General features: G+C 38.0%; 1 protein-coding gene across 4 annotated transcripts in view; it reads left to right on the top strand.

Moving 5' to 3' along the window:
* Positions 1 to 19,230, top strand: part of scaper (S-phase cyclin A-associated protein in the ER) — a 162,818-nt gene extending 143,588 nt beyond the window's left edge. For all 4 annotated transcript variants that reach the window (XM_079809277.1, XM_079809275.1, XM_079809278.1 and 1 more), the window contains 3 exons: positions 15,417 to 15,608; positions 18,044 to 18,092; positions 18,417 to 19,230. In XM_079809277.1, the coding sequence (XP_079665403.1) occupies positions 15,417 to 15,608; positions 18,044 to 18,092; positions 18,417 to 18,520 (345 nt within the window). In that variant the 3' untranslated portion in view covers positions 18,521 to 19,230. The remainder of the gene's footprint in view (positions 1 to 15,416; positions 15,609 to 18,043; positions 18,093 to 18,416) is intronic.
* The last annotated feature ends 2,226 nt before the right edge of the window (positions 19,231 to 21,456 follow it).

Raw genomic sequence — 21,456 nt, 5'->3', positions numbered from 1 at the left:
GTTAAAATGTCCAAGAAAAGATAAAAAAGCTGTATAATTATCAACTCAAGGCACCAACTAATTCAATATAAAGTAGCACATAGGCTTTAATATTCTAGGACTAAGCTTAACAAATTCTACCCCTCGATCTCCTCTAATTGGCACAAAAGTGAATCTGCCGAGGGCTCTCTGGGACATCTCTTTAGGTCATGCCCGAAACTTTGAGTTTTGGAGCAAAATTTTCAGATTCTACTCTGAGGCATATTCTTGTGACCTCTCCCCTGACCCAGCAATTGCTGTTTTCGGCTGGTCTGACTCTCTTCATGGCTTTGGCCATGAAGCTGTCCAATATGGAATGGTGGGAGCTAAAAAAAGCATCCTTTGTCTATGGAAAAAGGCATTAAAAAAACATTTTTTCTTATTTTTTTCCCATTCTTGTCATTGTCTCTTTGTCCCATGTTGAGCTACTGTAGCTCAAAATGTTGAAGAAGTTAATGCTGGTTCTGATAGAAAGGTGTCAGAATACGCAGTGCATCACAGTTTGTTGTGTATGGGGCTGCATAGCCGCAGACCAGTCAGGACACCCATGCTGACCAGTCCACTGCCGAAAGAGCCAACAGTGGGCATGTGAGCATCAGAACTGGATCACGGAGCAATGGAAGAAGGTGGCCTGGTCTGATGAATCACGTTTTCTTTGACATCACGTGGATGGCCGGGTTCGCTTACCTGGGGAACACATGGCACCAGGATGCACTATGGGAAGAAGACAAGCCGGCGGAGGCAGTGTGATGCTTTGGGAAATGTTCTGCTGGGAAACCTTGGGTCCTGCCATCCATGTGGATGTTACTTTGACATGTACCACCTACTAGGGCTGTGCAATTAATCGAATTTCGATTTCGATTTTGCCTCCCAACGATCACCAAAATAGTACAATCGAGAAAAAACGATTATTTTGCCATGTTCAGTTTTGCAAGAACACTCTTATTTTGTCTTGCGTTCTGAATGAAACGCGCACGCGTTCATCCGCCCCTCCCGAAGCCACAAACTCTCTCAGGTCGAGTCTCGTGTGCATATCATCCGCTGGAATTTAAAAACTCGGCGCGAGTAAAAATGGCAGAAGGAGGGCAGTTACAGCAGCGTTTGGTGAGCAAAAAAGGCAAAACCAACTCCGTTGTCTGGGAACAGTTTGGCTTCGAGGAATCAGACGACGAGCAGAAACATGCTACGTGCAAGATTTTCTACATGGTAGTGGCTGCAACGCAAGGGAACACCACGAATTTGTTTAACCACTTGAAAATTAAACAGAGTGACCTATGACAATCTAATAAAGAAACAAAAACTGACGAGAGCAAGGGTGCCGTGTAAACGTCCTTTTTTCCCCTCATATTTTTCAAATAATTCTCTCTTTGTAAACTTTGTTCAATGCATGCGAGTGCTGCCATATTTTCGAATATGATCAGTCGTTTTCACCGTCGTCACCCGGGTTTAGTGCCTGAAGACGCGAATGAGAAGCCGCGCGCGCTGTGAGGAAATACATCTCTGTGCGCTCATCCGAGAGCGCGCACACGTCTCAGCGCGCAAATATTGAGTTCTCTTTCAAGTCTTGTTCTTGAACGGACAAACTCACACAAAACGTATGTCAACATGTCCATCTTGATGAGTATCCTAGCAGACATAGTCTGTATATGCCTTAAGTGAACTTTATACAGTCGATAAAGACGACGCATATCCGGATTGAATAGCTTTTGTAAGTTTAATAGGATTCATCTTTAATTTATGCACTCAAATATGCAATGTTATTTTACATTTGATACATTTCTGTACCTGAAAACTAATGTTAGACGTACCTGAAAAGCATATCTAGCCGAACCATATTGTTGATCTTATTTATTTGTGGTTATCATTTTTACGTGAATACTTTTATATTTTGATTTGAATATATGTTATATTATTTATTTTAATAGTTCAAAAAGTACAACAAATGTTACAATTTCAATTGAATTGTTGAAAGGTGTATTTTTAATAAATACAACACATTCCCAAAGTCATGTGAAATAATCGTGTTACATAATCGTGATTTCAATATTGACCAAAATAATCGTGATTATGATTTTTTCCATAATCGAGCAGCCCTACCACCTACCTAAGCATTGTTGCAGACCATGTTCACCCTTTCATGGAAACGGTATTCCCTGGTGGCTGTGGCCTCTTTCACAGGATAATGCGCCTGCCACAAAGCAAAAATGGTTCAGGAATGGTTTGAGGAGCACAACAACGAGTTTAAGGTGTTGACCTGGCCTCCAAATTCCCCAGATCTCAATCCAATCGAGCATCTGTGGGATGTGCTGAACAAACATGTCCGATCCATGGAGGCCCCACCTCACAACTTACAGGACTTAAAGGATCTGCTGCTAACATCTTGTTGCCAGATACCACAGCACACCTTCAGGGGTCTAGTGGAGTCCATGCCTCGGCGGGTCAGGGCTGTTTTGGCAGCGAAAGGGGGACCAACACAATATTAGGATATAATCTTATGCCTGGTCTGTGTAAGTCATTAATATTCTTACCTTCTCATAGAGATGTCTTCTATTCAAATTTGTCACAATGCAAATGATTGTCAAGTCACCTTTATTTATATGACGCGTTATACCATACAGATTGTTTCAAAGCAGCTCTACAGTGATAACAGGAAAATGATGCATTTTCGGCTGTTGTTCAGCTGAACTCAATTCACCAATACAACTGAATTAGCAAACTTTGCAAAACACGAAATGTATTTAAATGAACAGCAATTTGCAAGGAGTGCTTCATGCAGTCTCACAAGACTTATTGTAGTACTGTGAAAGATCCTTTCCTCTCCGTCACTGAGGTGTGTATAATGTTTGGTCGTCATTAGATCAAGAGCAGGTGTACTTTTCTCCTTACAAACAACCAACACAATAGCAACAAAAGGAGGCTGTTGAATAATGCAGTGACTTTGCCACCTCTGTTGGCTCTGCACTGTGTAGTAGAAACAGACATTGTTATCCGCCGCCTGGCAGTTGGCCCGTTCTTTGTTCAGCCCTGGTGGAGGGGGAAGGGGGCTGAACTAACCTGGCAGTACAGATCACAGATCAGCCTGGCATGAAGAAGTGGGAGTCCCTGATACCGTTTGCATGCTCCGTTTACCTGGAAGCCGTCGACTGCATGGCAGGTGTGACTACGCCACACTCGGTCGGGTTTTAGTTATGCGTGCATCACGTGGAAAGCTCGTCCGTGACGTCTTAATGTCCCCTCGGGGGACGGGGAAGGGAGGGGTCAGAGTCCTCGCAATTTATGGGCTTCTAATTTAAAACATTTTTGCTCTTAATTAAAGAAACGGCTTCCGTTTTTATAGCCGTTCAGTCCTTCTGCGCTGATGCCATCCAATTTAATTATTTTGATGTAGGTAATTAGCATTTGTTGGCCATTGTTGGCTTGATTTGCATATTATATTGGATAATTGAATGAGGGTTGATGATTGAATTAAGGGGGGGACGTGACAGATGATTGGGCTTTGTGCTCGCATGGGGGAACTTAAACGACGAGCGGGCTGGGAATAACGCCTTGTGAATATTCATATCTTCCCAGCCCACTTTGCTAATTTGAAAAATGCCAGGCCGCAAAGTCTTTAAACTTGTGACTTCCCTCCAGGACACAAGCTGCTGTTTTACGCTGCCATTTGGCTGCACATCAGGGTTTATTATTAAAAACAGCACCAGCACTGGCAGGTGCTCTGGAGAGAGTGAAGCTATTCGGCTGAGATGCATTTTGGACAAAATTCTTGCTAGTAGGTCATGTGCATTTTTTTATGTGTTGGATGCACCTACCACATGTGTGCAGCCATCACGAGCTGGTGTGACGAATTGAGTCGTGGCATCATTTCACACTTTTGGTTGCCTGTTTGCAGGTGGCATGTTGGTAAGCCAACGTTGAGCTGATGAGTTGATCCATTTTCTACCCAGTGTTGCATTTAACCACATTTCCATTTTTTTTTTCTGGGTAGTTCAATCATAACATTATCAGCATCAGTATTAAACATTTTAAGTTTTTATCGTCTGTTTGTCTTTTTTACTTAATTTTTTAACTTTTGGTTTTCCTTTGTCATTTTCCCGTGTGAGTGTGTGTGTCCGTAAGATTTTTTTAAAGAATAATTTTATTCAGCAAGAATTGATCATAAGCGTCATTAAAGAATTGCACATTGTGTTTTAAAGAATCCTGAAAAATGTTGCAGTTTCCACAAAAATGTTAAGCAGCACAACAGTTTTTTTTAACATTATTATAATAATAATAAATGTTTCTTGAGCATCAAATCATCATATTAAAATGATTTCTGAAGGATCATGTGACACTAAAGACTGGAATAATGATGCTGAAAATTCAGCTTTGATCACAGGAATAAATTACATTTTACAATATATAATAAATTATATATATATAAAAAAATATATATATATATATATATATATATTTTTTTTTTTTTTTTTTTTATATATATATATATAATTCATTTATTTTTATTTATTTATTTATTTATTTATTGTCGTATTTAATAATAATACTGTTTTACTGTATTGTTGAACAAATAAATGTACCTATAGTGAGAGACTTTTCAACATTTAAACAAAAACCTACCCAAAACATTTGAACGGGTGTCTGTGTGTTTGTTTATATATTTATATATATTTTTTATATATGTTTATATTAGTGCTGGGCAATCGATTAATCACGATTAATCCAAAATTAGAATTTGTGTTTATATATATATATATATATATATATATATATATATATATATATATATATATATATATATAATATATGTGTACGTACTGTGTATAATTATTATGTATATACAAATGCTCACCCATGCATGTATATATTTAAGAAAAATGTTATTTATATATAAATTATTTATAAGATAAATTATATATATATACATTATATACATGCAAATATGTCTTAAATATATACATGCATGTGTGTGTATTTATATGTACATACCGTAATAATTATACACAGTACACACACATATATTGCGTAAACACAAACTTTTATTTTGGATGCGATTAATCATGATTAATCGATTGCCCAGCACTAATGTTTATATATACTTTTGACCAGTGTATACACACACACACATATGTATATTAAACATTACTATTTTTAATGATTTTATGTGATGCAAAGCTGAATTTACTGCAGTCTTCAGTGTCACATTATCCTTCAGAAATCATTCTAATATGATGATTTATTATCAATGTTGGAAACATTTGTGCTGCTTAATTTTTTTTTTATAACCTGTGATACTTTTTCTGGAGGCTTTGATGAATAAAAAGTTAAAAAGAACAACATTTATTTAAAATATAAATCTTTTCTAACAATAGAAACCTTTACTATTGATTTATATATATACATGCATATACATATATACACACATACACACACGCACACACACACACACACACACACACACACGCGCATATATATAAACATATATAAATGTTATGTATAGTCTTTAACATATTGTTTTTATTTTGATGAAAATGTCAAGGCAGAGAAAAATGACTGCCATGGTTGCCTGCTAAATTTCAAAATCAACCACATTGAGTAATTTTCTCTTCCTTGTTATTTTTCCCATCAGCTAAATATACAGTATGCCTGCAGCAACACCAACCAATCGCGAAAAGCACTTCAACACATTTAAACTGAATTAAATGGCATAAACATCGGCGTAGAACTTGGCACTACGGCCCCGCCCCTCTCCACTCGGATACTTGCCAGTGTCAGGGGCCCTGGTATATATCCACACGGCCCTCGTACAGGATAAATGGAGACTGGCGCGGGAATATTTGACTTTTTCAGACTAATGTAAGCACTGGCAGAAGACAAAGACGGCGCTGACCCTGCTCTGTCTCGCGGTGCTGCGCTCTGATTCAGCCAGCCTGTGTTTACATGTGTGCATCAGAGAAATAATGCAGCTCATAAAGCCAGAGAAAAACTACTGGGGGACATTTGTTCTCTCCACATGGATATTATTCAGACCCTCACCCACAGAGCCATTTAGAGTGTGAGATATGCAGTCATAGCTGATAGGAAGTTTGCTTGTACTCAAGGGGGGCATAAAGGCTTTTGAATGATGGCCAACAGCAAAGAGAAATTCATTTTTATTATGGTTTAAAGTCAACATGAAATCAAAATGTAGCTTGTTTACTATTTTAACACACATTCCTTATTGTGAACAATTCATCAGAGAATGGTAATGCAAATAAAAAAAATGTCTTCGTAATCTTACATTAAAGAAATTACTTTACTAATTTTGCTGGTGTCACATAAACTACTGCTCAAACTGTATTTAAAAAAAAATAGAAAGAAAGAAAGAAAGAAAGAAAGAAAGAAAGAAAGAAAGAAAGAAAGAAAGAGAAAGAAAGAAAGAAAGAAAGAAAGAGAAATGCGTACTGTTATTCAGCAAGAATGCATTCAATTGGTCAAAAATGATGGTATGATGTTACGATTTTTTTTCTCAAATAAATGCTGTTCTTTTGAACTTTCTATTCATCAAAGAAGCCTGAAAAAAAATCTATCAGTTTTCACAAAAAAAATATTAAGCAGCACAACTGTTTTCAATATTGATAATAATCATAAATGTTTCTTGAGCATCAAATTATCATATTAGAATGATTTCTGAAGATCATGTGACACTGAAGACTGGAGTAATGATGCTGAACATTCAGCTTTAGTCACAGGAATAAATTACATTTTACAAAATAATAATATAGAAACTTTTTATGTAAATTGTAATAATATTTCACTTAAATATTAAATAAATGCAGTTTTGGTAAACATTAAGGGACTTCAAACATAAAAAACAACCAAATAATATTTTACAATAGCCAAATATTTATTTACTCATTGTTTTAAGGTACTGGTGTAAATCATGCAACGTTACAGAAATAGCAAATTATTATCATTTTGAAAAATAATTTTTGTATTGACTTTAACATAGTTGACTTTAATGTAGTTACTTTTGTTTGTTACAATTACTTAATGGTGCTAATTCAAATCTAGCTCACATAGTTAGTAGATTCTGTTCGTTATTGTAAATTGAAGAAGGCAAAAATTATTATTTTTAAGTTAAAATGGCCATAATTCACGTTTTTGTTTTGACTCCTGTCCTGACAGTCATCAAACTTCCTCACTCATAGCTTGAAGGTTCTTCCAGGCAAAAATGCTGTTATCTATATACACTTGGTGTTTTAGCGACGATAGCGAGGTGAAGGCTAACAACCCTTTTAGCCCCTTTTAACTTGTAGCCCCTGCACCTCCAAAAGTGCCAGATTGAGCCAATCCACCACACTCACTTGTCCTATCTTCTCACTCCCTTCTTTTTCTCTTTTACGGTTATCTCTCCATCACGTGTATGATTCTTCCCTACAAGTGCAGGTCTATCTCCTTTGCCCTCAAACCCTAGTGTTGTTCCTGGGCTTCTAATCCTAGTTTAACTGATGTTGAAACGCCTCCTTCAACAGTCCATTACCCCAGTTGATAACCCAACCCTCTTTGATTAGATGGACCAGACCACCGTGGGATACGTTTATGGAAATTCACCAAAGTCTTTGATTTTCTTGCAACAGCGATTGTAAATGTGGCAGATGGACAGATGTGATTGACGGCAGTGAGGAATATTTACGCCCTACCTAAAGGGTGAATTCAGGTTGAAATATTTTGTCGATTTTTTCCGGGTTTCGTCCGTTTAATTTTGTTTGTTTGCCCATAAATCTGTCAGAGTTTAGGGCTCCATTTGAATCTAATGCTGTGTTTGAGCATGATCCAGGTCCGAATGGCTTCTTGAGAGGAAGAGTTTATCTTTCGCAGGATCGAAGATGACACTTGATTTATTAAGCAAACAGTAGTAAGTCAGTGATCCTTTGCCAATACACCGGCGAGCGGAGCCGTTTTTATGGTGTTTTCATGACAAAGAAACATTCTTGAGAGATGAAAACCAACAGATCTTTTTTTTGTCTTTTGATTTTATGTTTACGTCCGTGTACCAGTCGCCGTCAGGTTGTCTGGATGGATGGTTAAGAGGGGGCGGTAGGCGTTGTTCAGATAAGGCCTTTCAGCCATAACTTCCTCTTCTGAGTGCTCTCTTTGCATCCTCATTTGTAGGCAGACCTCCTGTCTTATCAGTGGCGTGAACATTCGCTCATCCTCTCGGTTTGGGTCATCTTTAAGGCAGGGCCATAGATTTGTAGTTTCGAAAGAGCAGACATCCCGGGCCCAGCAACATTGCTGAGGTGTCTTGGCAGCATGGGACACTTGCGTCATCTCCTCCCATTTCTATTGAAACAAAACACTTAGGTCAGTTTCACGCTGTACACAAAAGCAACACCGATTTATTACAATGTCCATACAGCTTGACTTTAACACGTGCCAACCCGTCAAAATGAGGGTGTATTTCGGCAGTGGTGTGTAACGCAGTCACACCTACTAGCCACTTTGGCGGGTTAAATTTTATATATAATATGTGCAGTTTTCTTCTTTTAAAAAGAAGCATCTAAAATAATAAACTAAGTGCAATGATACCAGCTGCGCTTTCTTTCTCTCATCTCTCCCACAGCGAGTTACACACAAACCCGCCTCCTCTCACTCGCTCATTTCATTTGCTCTGGATGAACATTGTTGGTGTTACAGGGCTTGAATTTCGCCGTAGGTTTGTGCGTTTTGCACATTATTTGACTCATTCCTGCAGATTTTGTTGCAGATTAAAGCCACCTCTCAGTACCAAATTAAGTTGTTTTTCACTGCTTATTGTGCTTAAACAGTGAAATACACACAAAATAATCTCAAAATGCCGGTCTTGGCGAGTATTCACGTAAACGCAGTCAGTTATGTTTTAAGTGAACGTCAACAGTTGAGAAAGAAAACGCATGTGTAACAGTATAATGGATCCGTGCGTCAGGTCTTAAAGTGTTTTTCCAAATTATGAGATAATATTAAAGATATGTATATGGCAGTTTTTCCCCATGGTATCAATGTCAAAATTGTGGCTAGTAACTTAGCTACACATGCAGTTTGAGTGCTGAGCCTATTTTATCCTGCTTAACACGTTGAACTTTTCAGAAATTATGGATAAAATACTCCACAAACCTATTTAGCACTGTAGTCCTGTGCAATATAGGTGTTTATGAAACAACATAAAATAACTGCTCGTCCATTGGTTAAAAAAGTATTTTAATATGCTAAAATAATTTTTTAAAAATATATAAAACATTCAAATAAATAAAAATAATAAATACAAATTTAATAAATAATATATATGATTTCTTGATGGTCATATTTGTAATAATTCTCAATGGCCAGCTTCCAATAATCATAATCTATTTCCATTATTAAAAAGAAATACCTAGTGCAGTAACTCAGAAATCGCTTTGTTTCCTGGATATAGTCTTAAAGAGCACCTATCATGGCATTTAAAATGTTCCAAATATTGTTTTAGAAGTCCCCAACAACAGTTTTGCATGCATGCAATGACAAAAAAGACTTTAGTTTTCTTATAATATGCATTTATTTTTTTACCTGTTTTGACAGCGATTCTCAAATGATTCCTTTAGTGATTCACTTTTCAAAACCCCGCCTTTACGTGATGCTAATCTGCGGTGATTGGTCCGATGACCCAGTCAGTTGTGATTGGTATAGTCTGTGCAGATATTTTCGGAAACGGAACGCCCATCAAAGTCTTATAGTGACAGTCATTTGTTAATATGTGTCAGGAGTTATGAATATGAAAACCGCGTCGGTACCGTTTGGTTGTAATATGAGCCTCAGCTGATCTCATTCATAAAAAAACTCCTCTATTCTCCTCACGAAGACTTGCGACAAATCAACATCCCTCAGGGCTTTTAGTTCAAAAGTGTGCAGATGAGGAGACATATTGATAGATTCTCATATGTCTGTGTCAAATTTCTAAACAGAGGAGTATTTTTTATTCAATACTTCCTCAAAATGCGCAGATATAGCCTAATCATGAGCGATCGAGTCTCTTATGTGTTGTTTTCAATTCATCCTGGCAGCCGGAGGGCACTCTGTGCACATGTAGTCCATGTACAGACAGACGAAGAAGAACCATGTGCCATAATAGAAGTCCATAATAAAAGCTTCCTGAGATCGCGAAACATACATTTGACGACTAATAAACACACAATCGCGACGATGTATGGTTTGTCTTCAAGCCACTTAGTCTTCAAATGCTCATCCTTGGGCAGATGAAAAAAGTTTGCTTTTGAGTCGCACTTCAGAACACAGCGTCTCGTCGCCATGATGTTTTCTAGTTTTCACTGGCGTCTTGGAGCGCAATAAGTGGGCGTATCGTATTCAAATAACTTGACAAGTTGACGTCATCTAGTCAGAGAAAAAGCTTCGGTCTTCTAACGATTCTTAAAAATGACTCAGAGTCGACTCTTACTTTTGAAAGAAAATAACTATATATACGGTGCACTGTCATATTTCAAACTATGCAGTATGTTTTTGTTCACTTAGATCTATGTTACACACTACATGAAAGGTAAATTTCAAAATTCCATGATAGGTGCTCTTTAATACATTTATTACACTTAAAACATTTTAGATTTCCATGTCCGATAAAGGATTGACACATCTATTTACACCAGTCAGTTCTTTTATCTGAGGACTGTTTTTATAAAGACTTTTTTTGTTGTTGTTGCCATGGCTCCACACAACCCAGCGGCCATCTATTTTACTGTCGGCATTCGTCCCTCCTCTGCCGTCTTATCAAGTCTTCATCAAAGAACAAACTCCTGGCCCACAGGTCTCCTTCCTCTTCACCTTGAGCCGCTCGGAGTGTGCATGTTTGCGTTTCACTGCGTTAACTTTATGCTCCCTTTGTTTTCAGTTGACAGGCCTGGAGTTATGTAATGGGCCGCCCGTAAAAGCGTGGCCCTATATGAAAACTCCAGTGCTCTCTACTTAAGACCAACACTAGACACTAGGCCTTGTCTCTTCCTTTCTTTATGGCCATCTGTGTTAAAGAGGGGGAGGGATCGCTCCGGATTCGCAAGTTCAAACGCCTGCCGTTGCTTTTATGGTGTCAATTGCTGAATGGATACCTCTGCAGACGCTGGTACAGGAGGACTTGGCCGAGCTCCTAATCCAAGTTTGGGGCCGGTTAGGGGCAGGGTCATTTCTCTCGGCCAGGGAGAGGCGGGTGAGTTCACTGGCTGGGTTGGGGCGGTAGGTAACCTCTGCTCTCTCAGTGCTGTACGTCTCCCCTCAGTGGACACTTGAGGGGGGGCTCGTTGTTTAGCTGTGTGAAGATGAAGCACCGCATGCTGAAGGATTATGAGATGGCTGCGTGATTTGTGGGCGGAATGTCTCCGAAACCTCCACCCCCACAGATGGACACGCACTTGTACTCTCTCATGTTGGGAAAGAATGGTTTCACTAACGATTTACACAGATTTGTTGTTAAATGAAACCCATTGAGTGCGTTTACGTATACAACAAAACGCAAATAACAGTCAATATAAGGGGACAAATCAACATATTGACAACTCACCAAAAAATGCTTTTGAAATTAACGTCAATGTCATTTAACTCTTAGGGTGTGTTCACACTTGAAGTTCGGTTTGCTTAGTTTGTTCAGTCCTGGTCCGCTTAGCATTCACATTGGCATTTTTACACTGAACCTAAAGATACCGAACCTTAAAGCATAGGGATATGTACACAACCTGATAGGTCGGCTTTTATTACGTATTGTGTCGAACCAGCTGAGAACTCATGAAGAGCTTATAAAACGTGTAAAGGAGTCAAAACAGCGGCAGGAATCCCTCCGTCACACACACAAACCAAGATCTGCTGCAAGGAGACGCGTTTCTAATGCCTGTACCGAACTGTGATGAGCAACATCACGGCTATGACGGAAAATAAAACGGGTATTCTGGAGCATTTGGTCCTTTTTAGGGTCGCATCTTAGGGTCTTGTCTTTGTTCCGTGTTGGTGTCATATTTCAGTCGAACCGCACCAGAGTTTGTTTGGAATCGGAGCGAGACCCATCTTTTCAGTCCACTTGTTTGGTGCGCACTAGGGTTCAGATGGCAGCATCACACATTTAAATGAACCGCACTGACAGAGCAATCGCACCAGGGTTCATTTTAATCTAAGCAAACATGCCAAGTGTGACCAAAGTGTTTGTCAGACATTTTATACATTGAATAAGCTGACAGAAAGCTGGTAAAGACGTTTGCGTACGAAGTGAATAATTTACATTATTACAAAAAAGAAGTATTTTTTCAAGATGTAATAACTTCCCAATCGATTCCCTGATAGAATATCCTATGAGAAGTTCTTCACATTAATTTACATTACCTTGCAGCTTGTTGCATGACAAGTAATCAGTCCAAGGATCTAAATATCCATTGAAGGTGCCAAGGGTCCATGAGGTAAACGGGTACCCGGTGTCTCTGCAGCATTGTAATTTTTAACAGTGTCATGAATTATAAGAAATGCAGCAGTATCTCTAGCACTCCCTAGTCTTGTCCAGAACTGATGGGAGAGATTGATTCTGTACTCTCTGCGTTTGGCCGAAAAAAGACCCTCCTTCATCTCACCCACCATTCTGACACAACGCAGCTCCTACGCTGAAAACAACCAGATGTTTTGCACCATTTGTTCCATAGTAGCAGAGCAAGAACATTAATTTCAACCTTGCAAAAAGCTTCTGAATCGTGCTGTTTGGTCAACTGAGGCCGGACGATCCGGGACTAGTCTGCACTCCAACTCTTGAGTACCATTAAAGGGCTCCACTGTGGTTTGTTTTAGTTGTTTCGGTCAGGCATCTTTAAACAGTTCCTAATAGAGAGTGACATGAACCTAAAGCCTTTGAACACTGCTGTAGAACTACATTTTAAGGCACTTCACCTTTTAAATGATAAAAGTAGTGAGTTATCACTTTGTTTGTCATGCACTTAAACCCTTGGGGGGTATTATTAAAGCGGAGAATGCAATGGAAAGAGTATTGTTAAGAGTATTTTTAAAATCTTGTAAATCCTGGTAATTTATGTCACCCTTTTCCCAGGGAATGTCACCCCCCTCCTCCCTTATGGTTTGCATTTGGGGCCGAGCAGCAATGGACGGATGTGTGTACCTGTAATAGGGACTGTTTAACGCCCCCCTCCCTCTCTTCATCTTTCTCCCCCAAATCCCTCCAGTCAGGATTTACTGTGGTGACCTCCCAACTCTCTGGTTCCCTTCCCGGGAGCTGAAGGCCTTCCCAGGCTCCCCAACCCAGTCGGAAGCATGTAGCATTTAGAGGCTGTGCCTCTTTTTTTCCCCATCCCAGGCACTGCGTTTAATCAGTCCAAGCCTGCGGTGATTTGGTTTTAATTCTATGGGGTGGGCTGATTTTGACTGTGTGATTGAACGCAGTGATAAATGGGAAGGCAGAGAGGGCTATACACCCAGTACGAACACCATTACTGGTATTACTTCATTTATTAAAGTGGAACCGGGCTTGTTTGCATGTTTTGCACAAGGTTCAACTCCAAAATGTGACCCACAAACATGCATTTCAGCATGTTATAGACCTTAATATAGAATAAATTGTTCTCAAAGGTTGTGACACGAGGTTGCAACCTCAGTGGACAACCAACATTTTTCAGTTTCCCAACGTTTCGTCAAACAGTGCTCTTCTAATAATCTTTGTTGATATACATGAAGGCCATAATTTTGGGCTTCCAGTTCAAAGGCGTAAGAAAAACCTTCTGTTGGTATGAAAAAAAATTAATCCAAAATGGCAGAGATGGGGAAAAATGTTAAATATATATATATTTTATTCAAAATGTACTTTTGTTGATTAAAAACAGTTCAATACCATTTTAAATGGACGGTTTTAACCAATATTTGTGTGCTTTTTTTGAACTTGTCAAAACATGGAGCTGTTAGCATAGCAACATGCTAACACCAAACTCCACTTGTTAAGTTATGATGTAAGAAGTAATGTTTCCAGATCCAGACCTCTACTCGCTTCAATTGAGAATACCATTTCATCTGTTGTTTATGAGCACTATTTATTCATATCTCATCCTGGACACAAATATTTTAACGTTTCTTAAAAGATGAATCATGGTTTGGCCATCTGAGATTTCGGTATGGAGATAAAGGTTGGGATCATGATTCGGTACTGTATTTTGGTGTCGTTTGTTGTTTGGTTTTGACATCTGATAGAGTGTTTGGACCCAAAAACGGTGATGCATGACGTCAGAATTAACAAGCGGATCGAAATCAGTAGCAAATTGAGTCTCATGTGCGCAATTTGTGTAGTCTGAGTATATATAAACCTATATATCCTAAAATTGGCCACTTATTAGGGTTTGTCCACACTAGTTTGGTTTGCTTGATTTGTTTGGTCCGGACCCAAAAAAACAAACATTAGTCCTGGTCCGCTTAGTGTTCACATTGACATTTGAACAGCGAACCTAAAGGCATAGGGATATGTTCACAACGGTCGGCTTTTATTACGTATATTTCGTGATGGAACTTACCGAACATCCAAAACAATGCTGTGCTCTGGACTAAATGTGCTTGTTGTATGTGCGTATCACACATATGATGGTATTTTGATCAACTTCTAAAATGTGTAAAGGAGTCAAAACAGCGTCAGGAATCCTTCCGTCACACACACAAACCAAGATCTGCTGCAAGGAGACGCGATTCTGATCTCTGTACCGAACTGTGATGAGCAACATCAGGGCTATGATGAGAAAAAACAGGTATTCTTGAGCATTCGGTCCTTTTTAGGGTCGCATCTTATGACATCATGTCTCATGTTTGGTTCGTTTAAATGTCTTTGGTCCGTGTTGGGTTCATATTACAGTCGAACCGCACCAGAGTTCGTTTGGAAGCGGACAGAGACCCATATTTTCAGCAGTCTCGGCCCGCATGTTTGGTGCGCACTAGGGTTCAGATGGCAGTCCCACTTATTCAAATGAACCGCATTAACAGAGCAATCGCACCAGGGTTCGTTTTAGTCTAATCAAACATGCCAAGTGTGAACACCCTTAGGTTCTATGTCCGTTTCGATGCTGCCTAGGTAGGAAGTGGATAGCGAGGTTTTGGAACAGAGCTCAAGTGTGTCTTCCCATGGGGCAAATCTGAACCTGTGTGTGTTCAGCGTACATGCTCAGCAGAAGTGGATGAGGCATCCCTGTCTGTGTTTTATGGAGTGTAATTGTGCGCTGGGAGGCACTGCCCTCTATTTCTCCTCTTAATGGCTGTTTGTGTGTTGTTTTAGTGGCAGATTTACGTGTGGGACGGGCAGAGAGGGGCGGGTTGATTTACAGCTGGCTGTGGCTTTGGTCTCACTGGTTGCGTGTGTGTGCGCACTGTCACTGTGTGTGTTCCAGGTGATTGTGCAGTCTGGCCGCCAGCCCAGCGTGCTGCAGAAACTGTGTCAGCTGCCGTTCCAGTATTTCAGCCACCCGCGACTCGTCAAAGTGCTCTTCCCCTCGCTCATCTGCGCCTGCTACAATAACCTGCAGAACAAGGTCATCCTGCAGCAGGAAATGAGCTGTGTGCTGCTGGCCACCTTCATACAGGTAAATCACACCTTCATACACACCATCACTCATGCAATTCACACTGTGTTTCACGAACAGCGATTTGCAACTGCAAGACAATTTTTACTGAAATCTCTGAACACATGGGATTGAAACGACACTTTATTTGCAAACTTATTTTGCGATTTATTTAGATTTTTCACCTAAATGTGCATCTTGGATGGACTCAACTCCACTTCAGTTTTACTCTTTTACTCAACACCTTTGCAAATATGTTCCTAATAGGTTCATCAATAAAAATCGATGTATGCTTTACAAAATTTAAAAGTAAAGTGTATAATTTTTCTGATATTCAAATAACTTTCACATATCCTAGTGAACATGTAGCGTATTTTAGAACAGTCATAAATCGTAACCGTAATTAAAAATAACCATTTTTCAAACAGGCTTCTCTGAACACTTATCCTATCTTCCATTGGCCGAAACAACATAGTCCTGCCCCCAAAATAACCCTATTGGTTCAGCCAATGCACAGTGTTTCACTTTTAAGTGGACTCATTATACAATTCTCACAATTCTGTCTTTTTTTCTCGCAATTACAAGTTTATATCTCATAATTCTGACTTTTTTTCTTGCAATTATGAGCTTAGATCTCTCAATTCTGACTTTTTTCTCGCAATTACAAGTTTATATCTCACAATTCTGACTTTTTTCTTGCAATTATGAGCTTAGATCTCACAATTCTGACTTTTTCCTCGCAATTACGAGTTTATATCTCACAATTCTGACTTTTTTCTCGCAATTACGAGTTTTTATCTCATAATTCTGACTTTTTTTCTCGCAATTGCGAGTTTATATCTCACAATTCTGACTTTTTTCTCACAATTCTGACTTTTTTCATGCAATTGCAACTTTATATCACGCAATTCTGAGAAAAAAGTCTGAATTAAAAAAAATTAATCACACAATAGCAAGAAACAGTCAGAATTCTGAGATACAATTACATAGTAAATGTATTAATTTGGCGTATATACAAAGCGACTTACAGTGCATTTAAGTTATAGGTGTATTCCCTGGGAATCGAACCCATGACCTTTTAGATGCTAGTGCCCCATCACCCCCCTAAAAGAAGCAGCTTCCTTCACTCAGATGGATAGTTTCCTCTGTGTGTTTGAGTGGATTTACCTGCCACTACTTGAGCCTCCTGTAAACACCCTCTCCCTTCATCTTCTTCCTGACAGCGCTCTCCACACTATACCGCCGCTGCCATTACTTACAGAGAGATTAGCTCTTACTCCAACAAAGACAGGGAATCGTCATCTTATTCAAACAATGGAAAGACTAATGATGTCCTGCAACTTGACATCAGTTGCTGAGAATGACAAAAGCTTTATCCACTTTTTCCAAAACTTAATAAAAAAGGAAATTTGGCCCTAAATTTATTTTATCTGAGGTTTGTCATTTCTGCACCACTTTCATAGCCAAACTGAATGGCAAAAGTAATAACCATTTTTCAAACAGTTTGGTCAAAACAATATAGATCTTCCCCCAAAATAACACTTTCAAATTCAGCCAATGCACAGTGTTTCACTTTTAAGTGGAATCATTATACAAATGGTTTACTTTTATTTTTATGTGATTTATGGAAGCTTGTTTCTGCAAGGGGGGAAAAAATCTAAGATAATTGCGACTTTTTATCTCACAATTCTGACTTTTTTGTCACAATTATGAGTTTATATCTGGCGATTCTGACTTTTTTTCTTGAAATTATGATTTTTTTTTTGCAATTATGAGTTTATAACTCGCGATTCTGACTTTTCTCGCAATTATGAGTTAGAATCGTGAGATACAAATGCATAATTGCGAGAAGTCAGAATCGCGAGATACAAACTCATAATTGCAAAAAAACTCATAATTGCAAGAAAAAAGTCAGAATTGTGAGATATAAACTCGTAATTGCGTGAGATACAAACTCATAATTGCGAAAAAAACTCAGAATCGTGAGATACAAATGCATAATTGCGAGAAGTCAGAATCGTGAGATACAGAGTTTTTTCGCAATTATGAGTTTGTATCTCACGCAATTACGAGTTTATATCTCACAATTCTGACTTTTCTCGCAATTATGAGTTTATATCTCACAATTCTGACTTTTCTCGCAATTATGAGTTTATATCTTGCGATTCTGACTTTTCTCACAATTATGAGTTTATATCTCGCGATTCTGACTTTTCTCACAATTATGAGTTTGTATCTCGCAAATTGATTCAGAATTTTTTCTCGCAATTGCGAGTTAATATCACACAATTCTAAGAAAAAAAGTCTGAATTCCAAATTGTGAGATTCACAGTTACCTTTTTTATTTTTTATTCAGTGGTGGAAACAAGCTTTTATAGTGAATATTTATCTGGGATAGGATCATTTCTTTCTCCACAAGAATAAATAATGAAATCTGCTCATTTTGTGTAATCCAGGATTGTGCCACCAATGAGAACCAATCGGACAGCAAAACTTCACAGCCAGGTGAGGACTATATTCACCAAATTTTAGGAAAAACAAGTCATCCATATGGATTCTCGATATATCTTTGCATACACAACTGATGATATCCAGCTTTAGACATATATCGAAAATACGCTTAAATATACATAATATACATTTTAAATTCGATGAATTGTCTAAATGTTTACGATTGTCAAATGGATCCAGAAATCCCCATATTCTGTTCTAAAGTACATTAGTTAAAAATAAAGGGCTTTATTGCTCACTAAAGGATCCTTCTGTCTGGCATTGATTCAAGGCTTTACTTCCTGTGTCAGTATTAAACCTCTGATCTTTCCCCATCAGAGAAGGGCTGGGCTCCTCTGGACTACTGCGAGCTCTCCAACCGCTTCCCTAGAGACCAGTGGGACTCCGCACTTCAGTTCTTCCTCAAGAAGCAGGAGGAGTGAGCGAATGAGTGCAGTCATTTACAGAAGCACATTACACACATTGACAGTAAAACCAAGTGTATATTCCACAATGCAAAACTGTGCTGGAAGGGGTTTAGGGTACAAATGAAGACAGTAATCAGACATTCATCGAAGCCGTCAATCAGTAGTAAGGCATTCCTAGTGGTTATCCAGTAACTGCATATTAACATTTATATTAGCGCACACTGAAAACAAAACTGACTTTTCACACACGTGTGTTTGAGCAATAGAATGTTTACAAAGTTTCATTTACAGGATTTTTAGACACATTCAGTGATTTTGTGTTTCACAAAAAAAGAATCTGTTTCTGAACAGGCGATTTGGTTACTTTAACGGTTGAGTCTGACTGATATTGTATTGTTTTGTAAATAAAAAGGGGAATGAAGTAGAAAAAACAGAAGTCCTCGTTAATTTAGGGAGAATGACGAGTTACCTCATCCGTCGGTTTTATGTTCCAATTTTTTTTCAGTGCATAAAGAGGAAGAATTCTTCCTGTAGCTGACATGTTATGAATTTAAATTTTTGTTGTTGTGTTTCTTTGCTTGTACGCTTTTTTATACTGTAATTTATACACAATTTCAACACATTTTTCCTCGTTAACCTGTTTTCTGTCATTTTCTCAGTGTATTGAAGCACTTAAAAAGTTTAATTTAAGAAACGGATGTTTAATAAAATATTTAATACTGCACAATCAGAGTTATTCTTTTATTTGTTACTGAGGACGAACAGCGTCCAAAATTCAGAGAACACTAAAGAAATTGCAATTATTTTCTTTTTTATTTAATACAAATGTTTTCATTTGTCAATGTAAGTATTTGTGATCTGAAAATGTACATGATTTTCAGAATATCTTAGTATTTGATTTGACTCCCTTTTGCTTTAATAACATGAAGTTTGTCAAACCCGATGATCACGATTTGAGACGTGCTTCGACGGAGGCAAGACCGCCTGTACAAAGAAGTTCAGGTTTGTTTATATGATTAGAGACCTAGAAACAATGCAGCATCTGAAATATTTGTATAACTGTACATCATAATGTTTCTTTGCTTAACATTAGCCTACAACTTTGTTTAAGTCTAGTTCAAATGAATCTCAGACCCTCGATGTGTTCTCACTGTAAGATCCCACTGTAAATTCTAAAAAATGTACATGAAATATATTTTACGATCTCACCATTTTATACTCCCATGCATAATTGTGATGTTATGTAGACGTGTTGAATAGCTATAAGAAATTTTCTCTAAAAAAGTATTAATTTGGAGCATTCATTTATTGATTTTTTTTTGTCAGTTTAATGAAATTTAAGTTGAAATGACTTAAACATGGAAGTTAATTGTACTTAATTTAAGGCATTAACTTTTTACACTATAAAAATAATTGTTGGTATAACTTAAAAAAAGTAAGTAATTTAAGTTCTTTGAAGTTAACAATTTGAGTTAATACAATGGAGATTGGTTTAATCAACAGAAACTCAAAATATTATGTTATCTGAACCACATTATCCAAGTGTATTTGACAACGAAAACATTTTGTGATAAATTATATTTTTACAGTGTACAGTGAAATGCAGGGGAGCTGGAACCTGAAATGTGTAAAAGGGTTGTGGTCTTCGCTGCGGCCCTGGGGCACCACAAACATCCCGCTTCCGTTCCATCCTTCTCTCTCTCACTACACAGTCTTTCTGTCTTTTCTGTACCTGTGTGACTCACAGCTCCTCTGAGTCACTCAATACACTGTGTCAACATGCGCTGGAGCCTCTGGGTCAGACTCACTTCCAGTTTCATAAGAACTTGTAGAAGTTGTGCTGGATGTTCGAATGTGAGGGGGGGAAATACCACTTAAGGTCACTTGGATTGTCAGACCTTTTTAAAACACTGCTTTTAGATTCAATCCTCTAAAATAAACGTGTTTTATGTGAGGTCTAGTTGGTGGGCTTTGAAATTGAAGTGGGTGTATATGTGACAGCTTGAATGGGAGCCGTTTTTATAGAGCATTCCGTTATTTGCCATTCCGAAACCATCTGAGATCTCGACGTTCTCGTGATTTTGGCAGACTGAACTCGAACAGAGGAACTGTGGCCCTTTCCGTCCTGTCAGTTAATGAATCTGTTCAAATCTGATAAATCTGTTGTTTGAATGTCTCTTGCATTCACGGAAATGTTTCTCTTATTTTCTGCATTTCATTAAGAAATGCGGCTTTGAGTGTGTAATGAAGAAACGTGTTTTATGATGGCTTTCTAAAGCATTTAGAGATGCACATAGTTAACCGCGCCATACTAAGAAATACAGATTAATAATGTCATTTTTTCACAAAATGGCGCTTTTCTCAGTGTGGGAATATGTGGAAAATAAAAATGTTATGCAATGGCAAATTTCAGACAATTGTTTTATTTTTGGATGTTTTATTTAAAGACCGTTACATGTGAAAATTAGATTTGTGTTTGCTGCTTGTTTGTAGCCTATATATAGGCTACGTTAAACTTAATATTGTTAAATTAATCATTTAAGCACCGCTTTAATATTTATGTTTTTTCCTAGTTAACTTTCATAAGCCTTGCCAATTTTAGCGGTTTTTATTAAACAACACAATATACGAAATCATTTTTTGACAATTGAATGTTCTTGCAGTGAAATTAAAACAGGTAAAAAAATGGTAGAAAAAAAAGCTCCAAATGTGTTTGACATCTTTTTCCTGTTGTCAGTATCCGATTCCAACATATATAGCTATTTGGATATAAATTATTTCGTTGTATTTAAAGGTTTGAGCTGGTATATTGTGACAGTTTTCAAAATTAATAAGGAATGAATTAAGCTTGCATGTATGAAATGACACAAGGCATTTCCATAAAGGGACATGTAGGCTATTAGTTGTTTAGTTTAGGAGTCAAATGTGTTTTAGGTTGGTTTTTCGATTTA

This window comes from Gobio gobio (genome assembly GCF_949357685.1).
Source record: "Gobio gobio genome assembly, chromosome: 25".
Lineage (NCBI taxonomy): Eukaryota > Metazoa > Chordata > Actinopteri > Cypriniformes > Gobionidae > Gobio > Gobio gobio.
This window is presented reverse-complemented; position numbering and strand designations above follow the sequence as displayed.